This window comes from Gavialis gangeticus, unplaced genomic scaffold (assembly GCF_001723915.1).
Source record: "Gavialis gangeticus isolate Ggan-Ray unplaced genomic scaffold, GavGan_comp1, whole genome shotgun sequence".
Lineage (NCBI taxonomy): Eukaryota > Metazoa > Chordata > Crocodylia > Gavialidae > Gavialis > Gavialis gangeticus.
Window position 1 is genome coordinate 47,811,102 of NW_017728997.1, and position 13,951 is coordinate 47,825,052.

Genomic DNA, 13,951 nt, shown 5'->3' on the forward strand with positions numbered 1-13,951 from the left:
AACAGAAACAGATTTTTAGATCTCTTCTTTTATACTAGGTATGGCATCTCCAGGGAATAGTATGCTAGGACCAGTCTCTATAGAAGAGATCTACAGCTCACTTGCATTCAACCTGGCTTGCATGTTAAGGTGGAGAATAAGCTCAGGGCAGTTCTGCCTTATGCTGAGCAATTACCATACCTCCTGATTAAACCTGCAGTTGAGCGTGCACCAGCCAATCTGCATGAGGCCTTGGGAGGAAATGAGCACCTCGTAGATCCATTTCCCTAAAAGAAGTAGCACAGAGGAACAAGGGCAAGTTTATACTAGCTCAAAGCACATTTCTACAAATTATACTACCAATGCAGTAGAGAAAGGGGTGGGTCTTGGAAAGTTAACACCAGGTCAAACCCAATCCCTCCAAAATCATCCTTCTGTTCGTCAAGAAACAGCTGGAGGAATTTAAGCATTTACAGTCTGAAGCTGCAGTATATCCCCAACCCCTTGACCTCTCAAGTTGTCTAACCTACTATAGCTTCTGCAGGTTTCTGCTCTTTCCACATCATTCTCTCCATGCCCCACTTTTCCACACCCCATTTCTTACCTTTAAACACACAGGTTGTGGCCCTGATGGAGCCAAAGTTACTGTGGCCAATCACCTGAACCAAGGAACAAAAAAAACAATTTTTATTTATTTATTTATTTATTTATTTATTTATTTTTACAGCTAAACAAAACCCCCGCTTCCTTTGGCCTAGCCCTCCATCGCCCATGGACTCTCCCAGTAAATGCAGCCAATTCAAATGGGAGAGAGTTGCTATAAAAGGCAGTGTCTAGGCTCTCAGGATCCCAGAAACAGACTTAGAGCCATTAGCAGCAGCTAGTCCAGAGCCATCTAGATCAGGTGTTGTCAACTGAAGGTACTTGGGAAGGCCCTAGGGGGTACACACAGGCGAGTGGGGACGAAGCACCGCCACACACCATCCCCTGCTGCCATGGAGGCACTGCCCACCCAGTTGGATGCAAGGGGTGAAGAAAGCTCGTATGCAGTAGCTGCTGCAGCTCCATGTTTGGCCGTGTGCCACTCCCCCTACTCACTCCCCACACCCTGCCCCTCATCTGGCCACTGAGGGTACACTGCTCCACGTCCAACCACCGGGGTACACTGATCCAAAAAGATTGAAAACCCCTGATCTAGACGATCTAGGCTTGTGTACAGTCCATAGTGCATGTTATAGTCAAATGAATGCAGAGCTCAGCTAGTGGGATAACGGCCCAATGGGGGAAGCTGGCTCCTAATAAATGAGAACATACAGATGCAGCTCCTGCAAGGAAAAAGGGGAAGCACTGCTGAGTGTAAGAGGGACAGATACCTAAATGTTAGATAGGCTACAGGCTCGATACAGCCGGCCAGAGATTCCACCCTATTTACTGTATTGCCCTCTGCAAATTCTCCTGACGCTAAAAGAACGTCACCAGAGCAGACAAGGAAAAAAGTTTAAAGGGGAAATTACTTATGTTAATTTGGTTTGATTTGAGAATTAGCTGTTAATACAGGGGAAGAGAGGGAATGAGATGGTGAACAGAGAGGCAAGAACAGCTGAGAGAAGACCAGGGCATGTTCTCTTGTGACAGCAAGGAACAGCAAAGCCCTGAGAAAGAGCAAGAGAGCATGTAAGCACAGGAGCTCATACCCTAGAATGAGACCAGGGTACAAGGAGGCAAAGTTGGAGAAAGAGAGCTCCTATACACATTCAGGGAGGCTGTTCCGACGTGCTGTATTTACAGTGCATCAGAGCAGATTCAATTCATCAAGTCTGCTGGAGGATAGTAATTGCCATGCTCCAGCACACCCCAGTGTCATGTGCACTAGCGTCCCTGCGCTGAAAAATGGTGGTGGGGCTCTTTAAACTAAATTTTGTTTGATGAGCTTTAGTTCAAAGCACCCCAATGCCATTTTTCAGTATGGGGATGTTGATACAGATGATGTTCCAGGTGCTTTTAATTAGTGTGACTCCTGGAGCTGCACTAATCAAAGCGCCCCTCCCCTTGCCACAACCTGGACCACATCTATACATGCCCAGAGGAGCTAACTACCATTAGGTTGCATCAATCTAGTCTTTGAAAGAGTCTGTGAGGGACACAAAGGCTACAGTAATTGGAAGTCAAATGGGAGCAGCAGGGACATCTGGTCAAAGAGATAGTGGAAATGTAAAGACAAGTTAAGTGCACCGGTGTAGCTTCTCCCTGATGGATCACAGAATAAAGGGCAAAGGAATGGTCCTAGGAGCCCAGGGGGAAGAACAAGAATACTGATCAGAGGGAGAAAGGAACAGTCTGCCCTGGCCCTGCTGACCTTAGACCTTTGCATATCCAGCAGTCCTGTTTATTGTCTTTGATTTCTTTACACATTCAACAACTTACCCAGCAGTATCAAGGTAATGCAGCATACAGGCAAAAATGCAATGAAATCTTGAGGTAACTCTGAAACAACTTAGAACAACTTCAGAGTCTCAAAACCCTAAAAAAACATATAGTGAAGTAATATGAAAGCAGAAGCAGCTCACCAAGGAGTGCAGCTTTAAGACACTGCTAGAACTTTTTCTCCAGGAGAGCCCGTTTCACTCAAGAATGCTAGAGACTCCCCCTTGAGTAAAAAAAGAGCATCATCGCTACACACCAAAAGGATGGCAACAGGGATTTGGGGTGAGGACATTCCTGTAAGAGGCCCAAAGACAGCACACTTTAAGCCACAAAGATCCAGTCTACAAAGTGCCCCTTGTCAGACTCACCCCAAGAAGATCATCATCAACCAGCAGGAGCCCTTCAAAACCACTTGTGTGGTCCAACACCACAGTAGGAGGCCCAAGGCGCCCATCTATCATCTGATCTGAAATGAGAGTTGCGGAAAAACGAATCAGAGAATGCTGTGTGCATTTAGAATACAATAACTGAATGGACATTATTGGCTAAACTAGAGCTAAATTCTGACATTGAGTAGGAACAGTAAAGTAGTGTCACTAGTATTATCAGAATTTCTGGAAGGGAGATCAGGGCAAGATTTTAAAAGTTTTCACGTAAGTATATAAGGTTTAGCCAAGAAGCAGCCAGCTCACAAGCCAATTTTTACACAATACCTGACACATTTGCCCTTACAGTCTCAGGGGCAATAAGTGGTTTCAAACAGTTTAGAGATGAGGTTAAGCCCCCTACTCCCCTGCCAAAAAAACAAAGTCAAATCAACAGGCACAGGTCAGATCAAACTGCCCAAGGTGCAAAATGTTCCCTTCTTTAGAGGCATTGTCTGGATATGCTCTAGCACAGTGGTTCTCAACCTTTTTCACAATGGGACCCATTAGCATAACTATCAGCTTGCCCTGACCCACACCCTCCCGGTTTGGACCCAGTGTGCTAGTGTGCATCTCTCTCTCCTTCCTTTCCCTCCAGCTGTTGCATCTGGCCCCCTTCCTCCCTCTTCCACTGCTTTATGCTGCCCTGCTGCATGCTCATCACCCTGCACCCTCCTCCCTCCATACAGCCTTGCACTATTTCCCTCAGACTTTCCCACCACCCTTTAAAATCTTCTTCCAACTCACGGGTTGAGAAATACTGCTCTGGCAAATACTTGCCCAACTCAAAGAAACAAGTTCCTAAGAGAATGGATAAAATCCAGCAGGCAGTAGGTCAGGGCTCAGAGGGAATGCAATTAGAATGGTGAAAATGAGTCATTCTCTGGATTCTTCTTCTATCAACATAGCATGGTATTCCACAATTAGAATGGAACACACCATTTCTCCTGGCAAGACTTACTATGTCATTGTAATAAGAAGTGTCCAATCTCTACCCAAACCAGACCTCACTAAACAAGAAGTCCATTGCTTTGCAATTGCCTCCCCATAAGGAAATATAGCTATTACAGTTATAAACTGACCTGCCATTTGGTTAGCCCACAAGTGTTTAATACATAGGATCTCACAAGATGATAGATCAGAAGCAAAGAAAGCAAGTAAGGAATGAATCTCATTTAAGAAACTCTCCCATGAGATACCTTCTTCCCCCACTACAGCAGTATGCAAGGAATCTTTAACAGGACTAGACACCCAGCATCTCCTACCTCCACTGTCATCAGAACCACTGTCCTCTGCTAGCAAACGATCAAGGTGCTCCTGCAGGTTCTGGAACGTCAGGGGTTTTCTGAGAAGGAAAAAGAACGTTTCAGAGGACTCACCAATTCCCCACATTTTAAAGAGTTCAAGCCTTACAGGCCTTGCAAAGTCAGAGCTTCCCCAATGTTCTCACATTGCCTTTCACTGTCACTGCTACTTGCAAGTTACATTTACTTGTGTTATGTTATGTAGCTTAAGCCAAGGAACCTGCTGCCCATGGTGAGGCAGGGTCAAATGTTGAAGCATATAAGAATAGTATCTGCACAGAAAGTAGCTGACATACAGAAGAATCTCAGATCTTTTTGCTGATTGCCACCTGGGCTCAGGAGAAACCCATATAAGGAGTAATGTAAAACTGGTCAGCTGGATTATTAACATTTATTTTTGCATTAGTATAGTACCCCTGGCACAGATGAGAACCTCACAGACTAAGCACTGTATACACTAGTGATTCTCACTCAGGGCACAGAAGTACCCTGGGGTGTCTTGAGATCCTTTCCAGGGTACTATGGGAAGCCACACAATGTTAGGGCTGTTAGGTATGCATACATGAGCCACAAGATAAACCCAGAGATTTCAAATAAGAAACCATAATGTTAAAACATTCTGGCCTCCTGTGGTCTTTGAGTTCTTTGCAACAGAAGAATTGCTTTCTTGTTATTATTTTGTAGTTCAGAAAAAATGAAAACTAAGGCTGACATTTTCTGAGGTGTGAGTTGAGAACCACTGGTATACACAAAGAATTAAGAAATAGATTCCTGCCCAAGAAACTTACAATATGAATATATAAGGAGAGACAATAGAGGTATGCAGACAGAGAGACAGACAGATGAGAGGGAACAAGTAAACAATAAGATAATGCTGGTTGACACAAGAAACCACTGATGTGCCAACTGCTACTTAAGAATGATCAAGACTTTGCAGATATCACAAAAAAAAGAGTTTAAGAAAAGGTCTGGAGGAGAGTAATGAGGTAGCCTTATGGATATTCATAGGGAGCTTCTTCTATACATAGTTTAAGCCAGTGCCCATGTAGCCAGCAGCATAGCTATGGCAAGGCAAGCTGGGCACCAACCCCAGGCACCAACTTACAGGGGATGCCACCAACTTACAAGGGATGCCCCTCCTCCCAGAATTCTTTGCCACAGCAAGAACAACCCAGCAGCTGCAGCCCTATGCCCAGCAGTGTATTTGGGGGTGGGGAGGGAATAACATCATCTCCCCTGGAAGGTTTTGCCGTGGGAAGCACAGCCCTGCTCCCAAGGGTGGGAGGTCAGACAGCACCAAAAGCAGCCCCCCAAGGAGCCTGTACCATTGCCTGTCCCTCAGTGGTAGTCTGAGCTCATGCAGCTACAGCAGCAGCAGTAGCAGCTGCCACTCAAATGAGGAGAGCTCTGGTAGGTAAGATTCTGCCTTTTCTTCCTCTCCCTCATCACTTTCTAGTGATCAGCACAATTTTCCATCTCAACTCCCCCACAGCTGTTCCTGCCACTGAAAGTACTTGCTATACCTCTGTGTGGAGCCACTGGATCCAGCACATGGAAACAGGAGACTTTAGTGACTTTCTAGTGGTGGGAGACTTTGTCCACACTGTGGCTGGGCAGAGGGAACTTTGCCCAAACCGCAGTCAGATGACAGGGAAATGCAATGGTGGCAGCAGCTGCCAGGTCCTTGAACCAGCCCACCTTGGACATGAGCCGGATCATTTCTGCCTCCTGCTTGAAAATACTTACTAAGCACTAGTTTAAACCACTGCTAGAGGAAGGACAGTAAACTATGTAAGCTCTTCCAGCATGGCAACTTGCATTAGCTGAAATACGAGAGGTGTTAACACCTTGGTTCAGGTAACAGTCTTACACACCTCAACACAAATGCAGAACGGGGCTAGCCAGACAGAAGCCATTTTTGGGTCACACCCTGTTTCCCTGCCTGTCTGTCCCTATGTTCTTAAGGCTCAAACCAGCAGACAAAGGAACCCATAGTTCTGAAAATGGAACACACATGCAAATGCAACATTCCAGTGCACACTGGCTGGACAGCTAGTGGCAAAGTAACGTGACAGATCTTCCCCTATAATGTCTGCTTGCCAAAAGCAAATGGGTCAACAGCAATTTTTAGCAGCACTAAAGCTCAGCTATGAGCTCAGAATCTAAGTACAGAATGTGGAATGTGAACCCAGCAGTTCTTTAAATACAAACAGCCAGCGGGAGGAATTCTTCATACAGCTGCCCACTGACCACCAATCTCACCACCTTTAAAGTGACATGATCTGCAATTGCAAGACTGAATGCAAGGGATTCTTACACATAAACATAAAAACAGACTTGAAAACATAACAGGGAGGGGAAAATCAACACTGTAATTTGGGGTCTAGCTTTACTTTTGTTCTTCACAGTTTCCTTCAGATGATATCTAGTAACAAAAAGGCCAATACACCACATTTTACTGCTAAGGCAGCAGAAGAAAGATAATTGCTATAGAAAGTGTCACAGCATTTAACTATAACAATCTAGCATCATATCTAACTAAAAGGTACTGAAGGCCTAGCTTTCATGACTTCTGCACTTTGTATTTTAAATTACTGCCACTGCATAAACAAATTAGGAAAACTTGCGCACAAATGATCAAATAAATGCCCAGCCAGCCATGTATATATGCAATCACCAAATTTACAGTATGTCTGTAAGTAAGCTGTGGCCACAAACATACATGCACAATTCTGAAAATCAAGCCCTTTAAGCCAAGTTGTCTGAGAAGTCATTAAATATGAAACAAAGAAATCACTTCTGCAATGCAATGCTGTTTTCTGATCTGGTTGTCTCGGTGCCAGCATCACCGTGGCCCTGTCACACAGTGACTCTGGAAAGAGCCTATCAGTTAAACATGCCATTATATGTTAGGATCACAGGCACAGCTTCACTTGCCATTAAATGAATCAGGAATCTAGTACCTGTAAGCTGCTGCTGGCAGGTTCCCATCAGCACTGGGAAAGACACGATGCAGATAGGTATTCAGCAGTTTGCTATTCACTATTCCTACAGTGAACAGAAAGAACAAAATGAACGATGGTAAGTCAGAAGTAAAGATGATCTGAGGTGACTTCCTTCAGGGATGGGTAAGAGATCTCCAACTATTTCACAAATCATTCTTGGTGTCATTTAAAGCTTTTGCAGATATTTGTGAACTGCTCTAAGAAGCTGTTGGAATGTGGGATACTGTCAACCACTACCCCTCTAGTCTGACCAAAAGCCCTCCCCAAAACACAAAATTTCACAAGGTGTCCTCACATCTACAGTTTCTTTCCGAGTCTTCCTGGAGGCACAGGAGCAGGCAGATCTAAAGCCAAGCCCAATTTGTCTGAAGCCACAGACTCTCTAGTTTCTCTAATAATAAGAAGCCAAATTACAGTCCTTAGGACAGGTTCTTTCTAGACACAGAACACCAATAAAGTGAGTCAAATACATTCTATGGTCCTTCCTGGCTCAAATGGAGGGAGAAGACCCTTAAGTGTCTTAAAAGTTGTTGTCTATACAGGGGATTTGCACAATTCCAGCCTGTAATTGTTGCACTAAGGCAACATCTAGCTCAGACACTTGAATACTTGGCACCACTGCAGTTCACCTCTGCTTTTAAATAGAGTTAACTTCCCCATGGAAAGTTGGGGCTATGACTAGGATTTGGCATCAACAGATAAGTAAGTAGAATTAAGGAAGAAGATGCCCAGTGTAGAATAGGAACACTTAACTACTTCGATCCACAGGTCATTCTAGGAACAGTTTGGCATTCTTCCCAAACAGCATCTACACATGCGACTCATACCTGTAACCTTAGGCTTTTCCAGCTCAGTACTCAGCCTGTAGTTCTTCCGGACAAAGGCTGTCCCAGCACCTCTTGACGTCATTCTTCGCAGCCGTGAGAACAGCCACTACACTCAAAGCTGAAACCAAATGCAGAATGTTCTGTTACTGGAAAGTTAACTAAGTAGAAAGTTAAACCTGACCTTAATCTCACCTGAGAGTCAGGAAAGAGGGAGACAGTTGTCACAACACATTGTAATTCAATATTTCCCAGCATCTATCCCAGGCCATTGAATCAATCCACAAGAGTACCAGCCACTGTTCTCCAACCCATTCTACCACACATGTTCCATGCTACCCCAACACAGAATCTCCCAGGCAAGCTTCATTCTGAGTTACAGCTGGAGCTAATGCAGAGGTGGGCTAAATGAGGCCTGTGGGCCAGATGTAGCCTGCCAGGCCAGTCTATCCGGCCCGCAGGACTCCTAAAAAATTCAGAAAATTAATATTTATCTGCCCCTGGCTGCCTGTCATGCAGCCTTCCCCTCCCTCCCCACCCCCCAATGGCTTGTCAAAATTCAGTAAGCAGCCCTTTGCCCAAAATAATCGCCCTCCCCTGAGCTAATGAGTGGGGGTAGGGCTATTGTAATACACCAAAGCCCCCCATGGAAATCCCTCTTTGAAGACGGTAGGCAGAACAGCCTTATAATGAAGTACTAAGATAAAATATTCCCACACTTGACAGGGCAATGTTCTCTACATGCTCTTTGATACAAGTATATTGATACCCAACAGCTTTTCTATCTGCTAACTTTTCAAGCAGGAGCCAGCGTAGGCAGCAAGATGGGGGAGGACACAAAGGAGCCTGAACGTGACTACAGCAGAATGTCCATGGTTGCAAAGCAGATGGGAGGGCTGAGGTTACTCGGAGGCTTTAAGAGACAGAATTTCATTTAGCTGCAAAAGAAATAGATGTGACATGTTTATAAAGTTAAAACCTAGCACTTATCTGAAGATTTGAGCCTTCCCAAGATCACTAGAATACAGGAGGCAAGACACCTCAAGCAATACCCCCTATATTTGAGTGCATCACGCACACAAATCAGAGACTAAAACAGTCCTCTACCATTCACCCCAGGTGTTTAAAAGGCAGGTGTCAAAAAGCACAGATCTGCAAGCTGGCTGTACTCTAGACATCACTTATGAGCCATCCCCTATGTATGAGCAAGCAGCACATTGGGGGAAAAATCATTGTAATCTTCCCTTGAGGGCAAATACTTGATAAACAACACTGATTTTTTGTTCTAAAGAAATGGAGCAGAGGGATACAGCAAAGGTATAGGTAGCATGAAGCAAGTATATGCTTCATTGTTGTAGACAGTACCGTATCAGGTGCAGAAGGCAGCTGAAAAGAAAACTGGAGAACTGCCTACCCACTCTACTGGAGTATTATCTAAAAACCACATTACAAATAATTCAAAGTTAGGCTGTACTAAAACCACAAAGTGGCTTTTATCAGAGATTCTGGTAGGAACTGAATAACAAAACTACTGCACTACAAACACTGCATACCTTTCAAGCTCTACACATGGTAGCCAGTACTATGCAAGCTTTCTAAACAGGCAAGGCAATATTAAACTTGCTTCTGCTAATGCTGAAACAGCTCAAAGAATTCTAAACAGGGAATCCAATTCACTTTTTCCAGAGCTGTACTGGCTTATTCTAATCCATCAGAATGCTTTGAAACAGTGAAGAAAACCGAAGAGAAACCACCAACATTGTAGAATATTTTAGATTTTCTAAGGACAAGTATTCTCCTTGCTCCCCTCACCATAACAGCACTAAGGAAATGTGATAGGAACACCATAAAAAGGTGAGGTGCTGCCACGGTGACCAAGCACTTGTTAAGTCTACAAGAAGCAAACAGCCAATTCTCAGCCTGAAAACATTAGAAGCCAGTGTCTGTAGATTACTGCCAGAGCCATTGTTATCAACAGGTCTAATAACTTCCTGAAAGACAGAATGGAAAAAGATGGCGTGGCAAAAAACTACCATCAACAAAGGATGTTGTTTAGCTGCTCAGTTTTTGCAAAGGCCTGACAGATCAACAGGCAGTACAAATACAGATCTAGTTGAACACTAAAAAGAAAAACATCATGCATGTGGGACATGTACTGCTATCCGTCTGCTGCATTCCCTTTTGGTGTTCCTTGCCAAATGCAACCAGTTTTCCTAACTAGATTAGTGCAGGTGGCTCCGCGATATGCCTTCTACAAGGTTGCCACTGCCAAAACTTTATCTAAAAAGGACTAAAACCAGATAAGCATAATATCCATCTTTGATGCAATATCAGAAAGCAAATTGAGACCACTCTTAACTAGAATCTACTGCCTACTTCCAGAAATAGACTCTCTATTTCCTGGAGGCAAAAGGAAGTTCAGAGTGGCAATATGATTCTTCCCAGTATCACTGGAACACAGACTACGATAGTGATGCTCAAACTGGGTACCCATGGTACCTCGGAGTGTCTTGAGATCCTTTCATGGGTACCAGGAAGCCATGCAGTCTTAACACTGTTGGGTGCGCAAATGAGATTCACAACATAAACCTAGAAGTTTCATATAGGAATTCATAGTGTTAAAAGAATTCTGACCTGTTCTGAATTTTTTGCTAAAGGAGAATTACTCTATTATTTTTCTGTGGTAAAAAAACACTGTCCTTTTACAAGGGATACCTTGAGTCTATCAAGGGGTGCCTTAAGTCTACAATGGCTGAAAACAGCTGGACAAGGATCACAAACACTACATGCACCGCACTTTTGTTTCCCTCATGATATATAGCAGAAACTTTCTGGAGGACAGTCAGTGGCCTCAGTCCTTTTGGAAACCATAAAAATGGCATCTTTATTAGGGGCCTCCCCACATTATTGTGATTGTAAGCATGTTTACTGGTAGCACAGATAGCTTTACTTCCATCAAAACAGCTAGCATATCAGATAACTGAAAAAAATGGGTCAGATGGGAGAAACTACTTAACTTCACTTACTTATACAACTTGATTTTTCTATGTACCTTTGATAAATGCTGATGAGTCTCAGCTATACAAAAAGCCTCCTGCTTGCTAGCTAAAGGGACATGGAAAACATACCAGACACTAAAGAAATCTCTTACAGGCATCATTTTAACAACAGTAAACACATTTGATTAAAAAAAACAAAACAAAAAAAAACACAAAATTCATTGTTACCTAAAACCTATGTAGGTTTGGGGAAGAAACAATCTTTCTTCCACGCAGAAAAATGCATGAATCACTGAATAAGAAGCTGAATCTGGTCTTAATTACAGAGAAGCTAATACCATTATATAAATGACTCCATTTCTGCCTAGGCTTGCAGTTCAGGAACTACAACTCCAAAGGATGCTGCTTTCAGGGTCAGAAGCAGAGGTATCTCCTCTGGCCACAGTGCAGGCAGCCAAGTACCCCATACTATTTACATTATATACATGTTATTTCATACTGCTACAAAGTGCGTAGTGCTACAAAAAAATCATTACAGGGTATGCACATGTGAAGAGCCCCTGGCGGGAGCACAATGAAGTCACCACAAAGGTACCTTCTCAGAGCAGGGAGTGATAAGGAGCTGCTCCTCAGCATCCCCTGCCCCTAGGGGAGTCAGTCAGTAAGGGGGACAGACCCAATCGGCTGTTGCCACAATGGGAACAGCTAAAAGGACTGCCTACAAGTCACCTACAGCATCAAGGGCTAACTGGACAGCCTCTACCACCCAATCAGCCCCAGCTGTCACTGCAGCCCCAACACCCTTTAATCTGGGCAGCAAGTGATGGGGCTGCTGGAAAACCACCTGTGGCTGTAAGATCTGGTGCAGTTCACAGACGCCTCCAATACCTACCCCTTTTGCACATTTACCTGGAGTGTGCCAGGTTGCAGCCCTTGCAACACCTCCTCCGGAATCTCCTGCTGAAGTTCTGGCTACACCACTCCCCTCAACTTGTTATTTATATGCTCCCTGCCCGTAGCCCCACCAAGGCACAGGACCTTTTGGTCAACATCCTCCTGGCCCTGGGCAGGAAGGAGGACCTGGGGGCTGTGGGGCTGCTTTCTTCACCCTACTTTGTTCCCATCTCTGAGCAGAGTATCGCTGGGCAGTGTCCACTGGCTCCTTGGATTCATCTGAGGGCCAGTGGGCACTGTCTGGTGTGCTCTGCTCAGCATCCCCCCTTGGCATTCTCCTTTTGAACCTCTGACCTCCACTCCTGTCCCTGTTTTTCCATTATTTGTCCCCAGTAATCAATTGAAATCTTTTTCTGTAGCTTCCCCATCTGAGGGAGGCTAAAAAAATTAAGTGGTGGGCCTGGACCCATACCCCTGAAGGATGACAAATAGGCCTGTGGGGCTGTAAGGGCTGACAGGGCAGGTCTTTGCCACCCAATCAGACTGTGCTGCTGTAGCAGCCCCATTATCCTTGCCACCTGGTGGCAGGGGAAACAGGACAGGCTGCAAACTACATGATGACATGGACTTATTACAGGGGTCAACAAAATATGGCCCGCAGCCTGGATCCAACCCACAGGGGGACTTTGTCCAGCCCACAGTGGGTCCTGCAGTCCCACCTGGTCCAGCCCATGCCGCATCCCACCTCCCCCTGGGCACAGTGGGGCTGGGGCGGCTCTGCAGCTGGCCTGCCTTTCTAGGTAGCCCAGGCAGTGGCAGCTCCTTCCAGCTGCTGCTGCCGCTGGCTCCAGCCCAGTGGGACCGGCGTGCACAGTTCCACCCCGGCCTGCGCCACACCTGCTCCGGACTTGGCCCAAATGAGCAGACCAGCTCCTGACTAGCCAGAACCCATGTGCACAGTCCTGACCCGGGCCTGCCTAGCGCCTGCTCCAGACTCACCCACCCATGCTGAGCAGTGGCCTGGCAGAAGCTGTTGCCTGGCATAGGGAAAAGCAACCCCTCCCGTCTGCTACTGCCAGGCCCTTACTGCTGCCCAGAGCCCACACCTGGGCTGTCCTGCGGCTCCTCTGCACTGCCACCGTTGCCCTGCCAGGCAGCCTGGAGGCAGTGGCGATGGTGGCAGAGAGAAGCTGCAAGGCCACCCAAGGAATGGGCTCTGGGAGGCTGCAGCAAGAAGGGCCTGGCAGTGGTGAGGGGGAGGGGCCGCTTTTCTCCCAGACAAGCAGCAGCTTCTGCCTGGCCACTGGCCACTGCCCCTGCTCGGGGTGGGCGGGCACTTGGGAACAGGCGCAGGGCAGGCTGGGTTGAGGGCTGCCTGTGCTAGCTCTGGCTGGTCTGTTCCAGCCAGGGAGAGTCCAGAGTGGGTGCACTGTGGGCCGGGTCGGTGGCGGCGGCTGGGAGGAGCTGCAGGACATGCAGGCTTCAGGCTGTTGGGGCGGGGGTGCTGACTGGCCTGCAGTAACTTCCCAGAACTGCCTTTGTGGCCTGTGGGCACACATAACTGCCTGCCCGACTTGCTAGTGAGAGGGACTGCCCCTGCTGATCTTCTGACACCTTTGCCACCTGGTAGGAACAGCAACAGCTGGCCCTTGCAGGGCTCCCCAGCAGGTCACTGCAGGGAAGGCTTTCAGGGGACCAACTGCTCTCCCTCTCTTCCTCTGAAGGGAAGGAAGGGCCAAGCACTGTCCGTCTTGTTGAAGCAGAGATTAGGCAACACGACAAGCATCCCGAGCACACACACGGCCGCGTTGTGCGCCGCTAAAGCAGCCTGTATCGTACAAGTGTCACTCCTGTCAGCCGCCGAAGCAGCCTCAGCCAGATCAGCCGCCTGCTGCTCTGCTCCTCGGGGGCTGTGACGAGCTCCCCCGCCACAAGCCCGGAGTCCTCGTTTCCGTGGAGAAGACACTCTCGGCCGCAGGTCGCTGGCGCCCAGCCCCGTCCCGGCTCCCGCCGCTCCCAGTCCTCTCCATGCGGCCCCGAGCGCGGAGCACTGCGGACAGCGGGGCCGGGAGCCCCGCAGGAGCCGCGAGAACAAGG

The 13,951-nt window shown here is 46.7% G+C and overlaps 1 protein-coding gene across 3 annotated transcripts in view; it reads right to left on the reverse strand.

The window, feature by feature from the left end:
- RNF123 (ring finger protein 123) overlaps positions 1–8,101 on the reverse strand; it is a 145,547-nt gene extending 137,446 nt beyond the window's left edge. For all 3 annotated transcript variants that reach the window (XM_019505163.1, XM_019505164.1, XM_019505162.1), the window contains exons 1-6: positions 7,965–8,101; positions 7,096–7,180; positions 4,094–4,173; positions 2,772–2,869; positions 584–638; positions 181–266 (exon numbers count right to left, since the gene is read on the reverse strand). In XM_019505163.1, coding sequence (XP_019360708.1) covers positions 181–266; positions 584–638; positions 2,772–2,869; positions 4,094–4,173; positions 7,096–7,180; positions 7,965–8,046 — 486 coding nt within the window. In that variant the 5' untranslated portion in view covers positions 8,047–8,101. The remainder of the gene's footprint in view (positions 1–180; positions 267–583; positions 639–2,771; positions 2,870–4,093; positions 4,174–7,095; positions 7,181–7,964) is intronic.
- Positions 8,102–13,951: the final 5,850 nt, after the last annotated feature.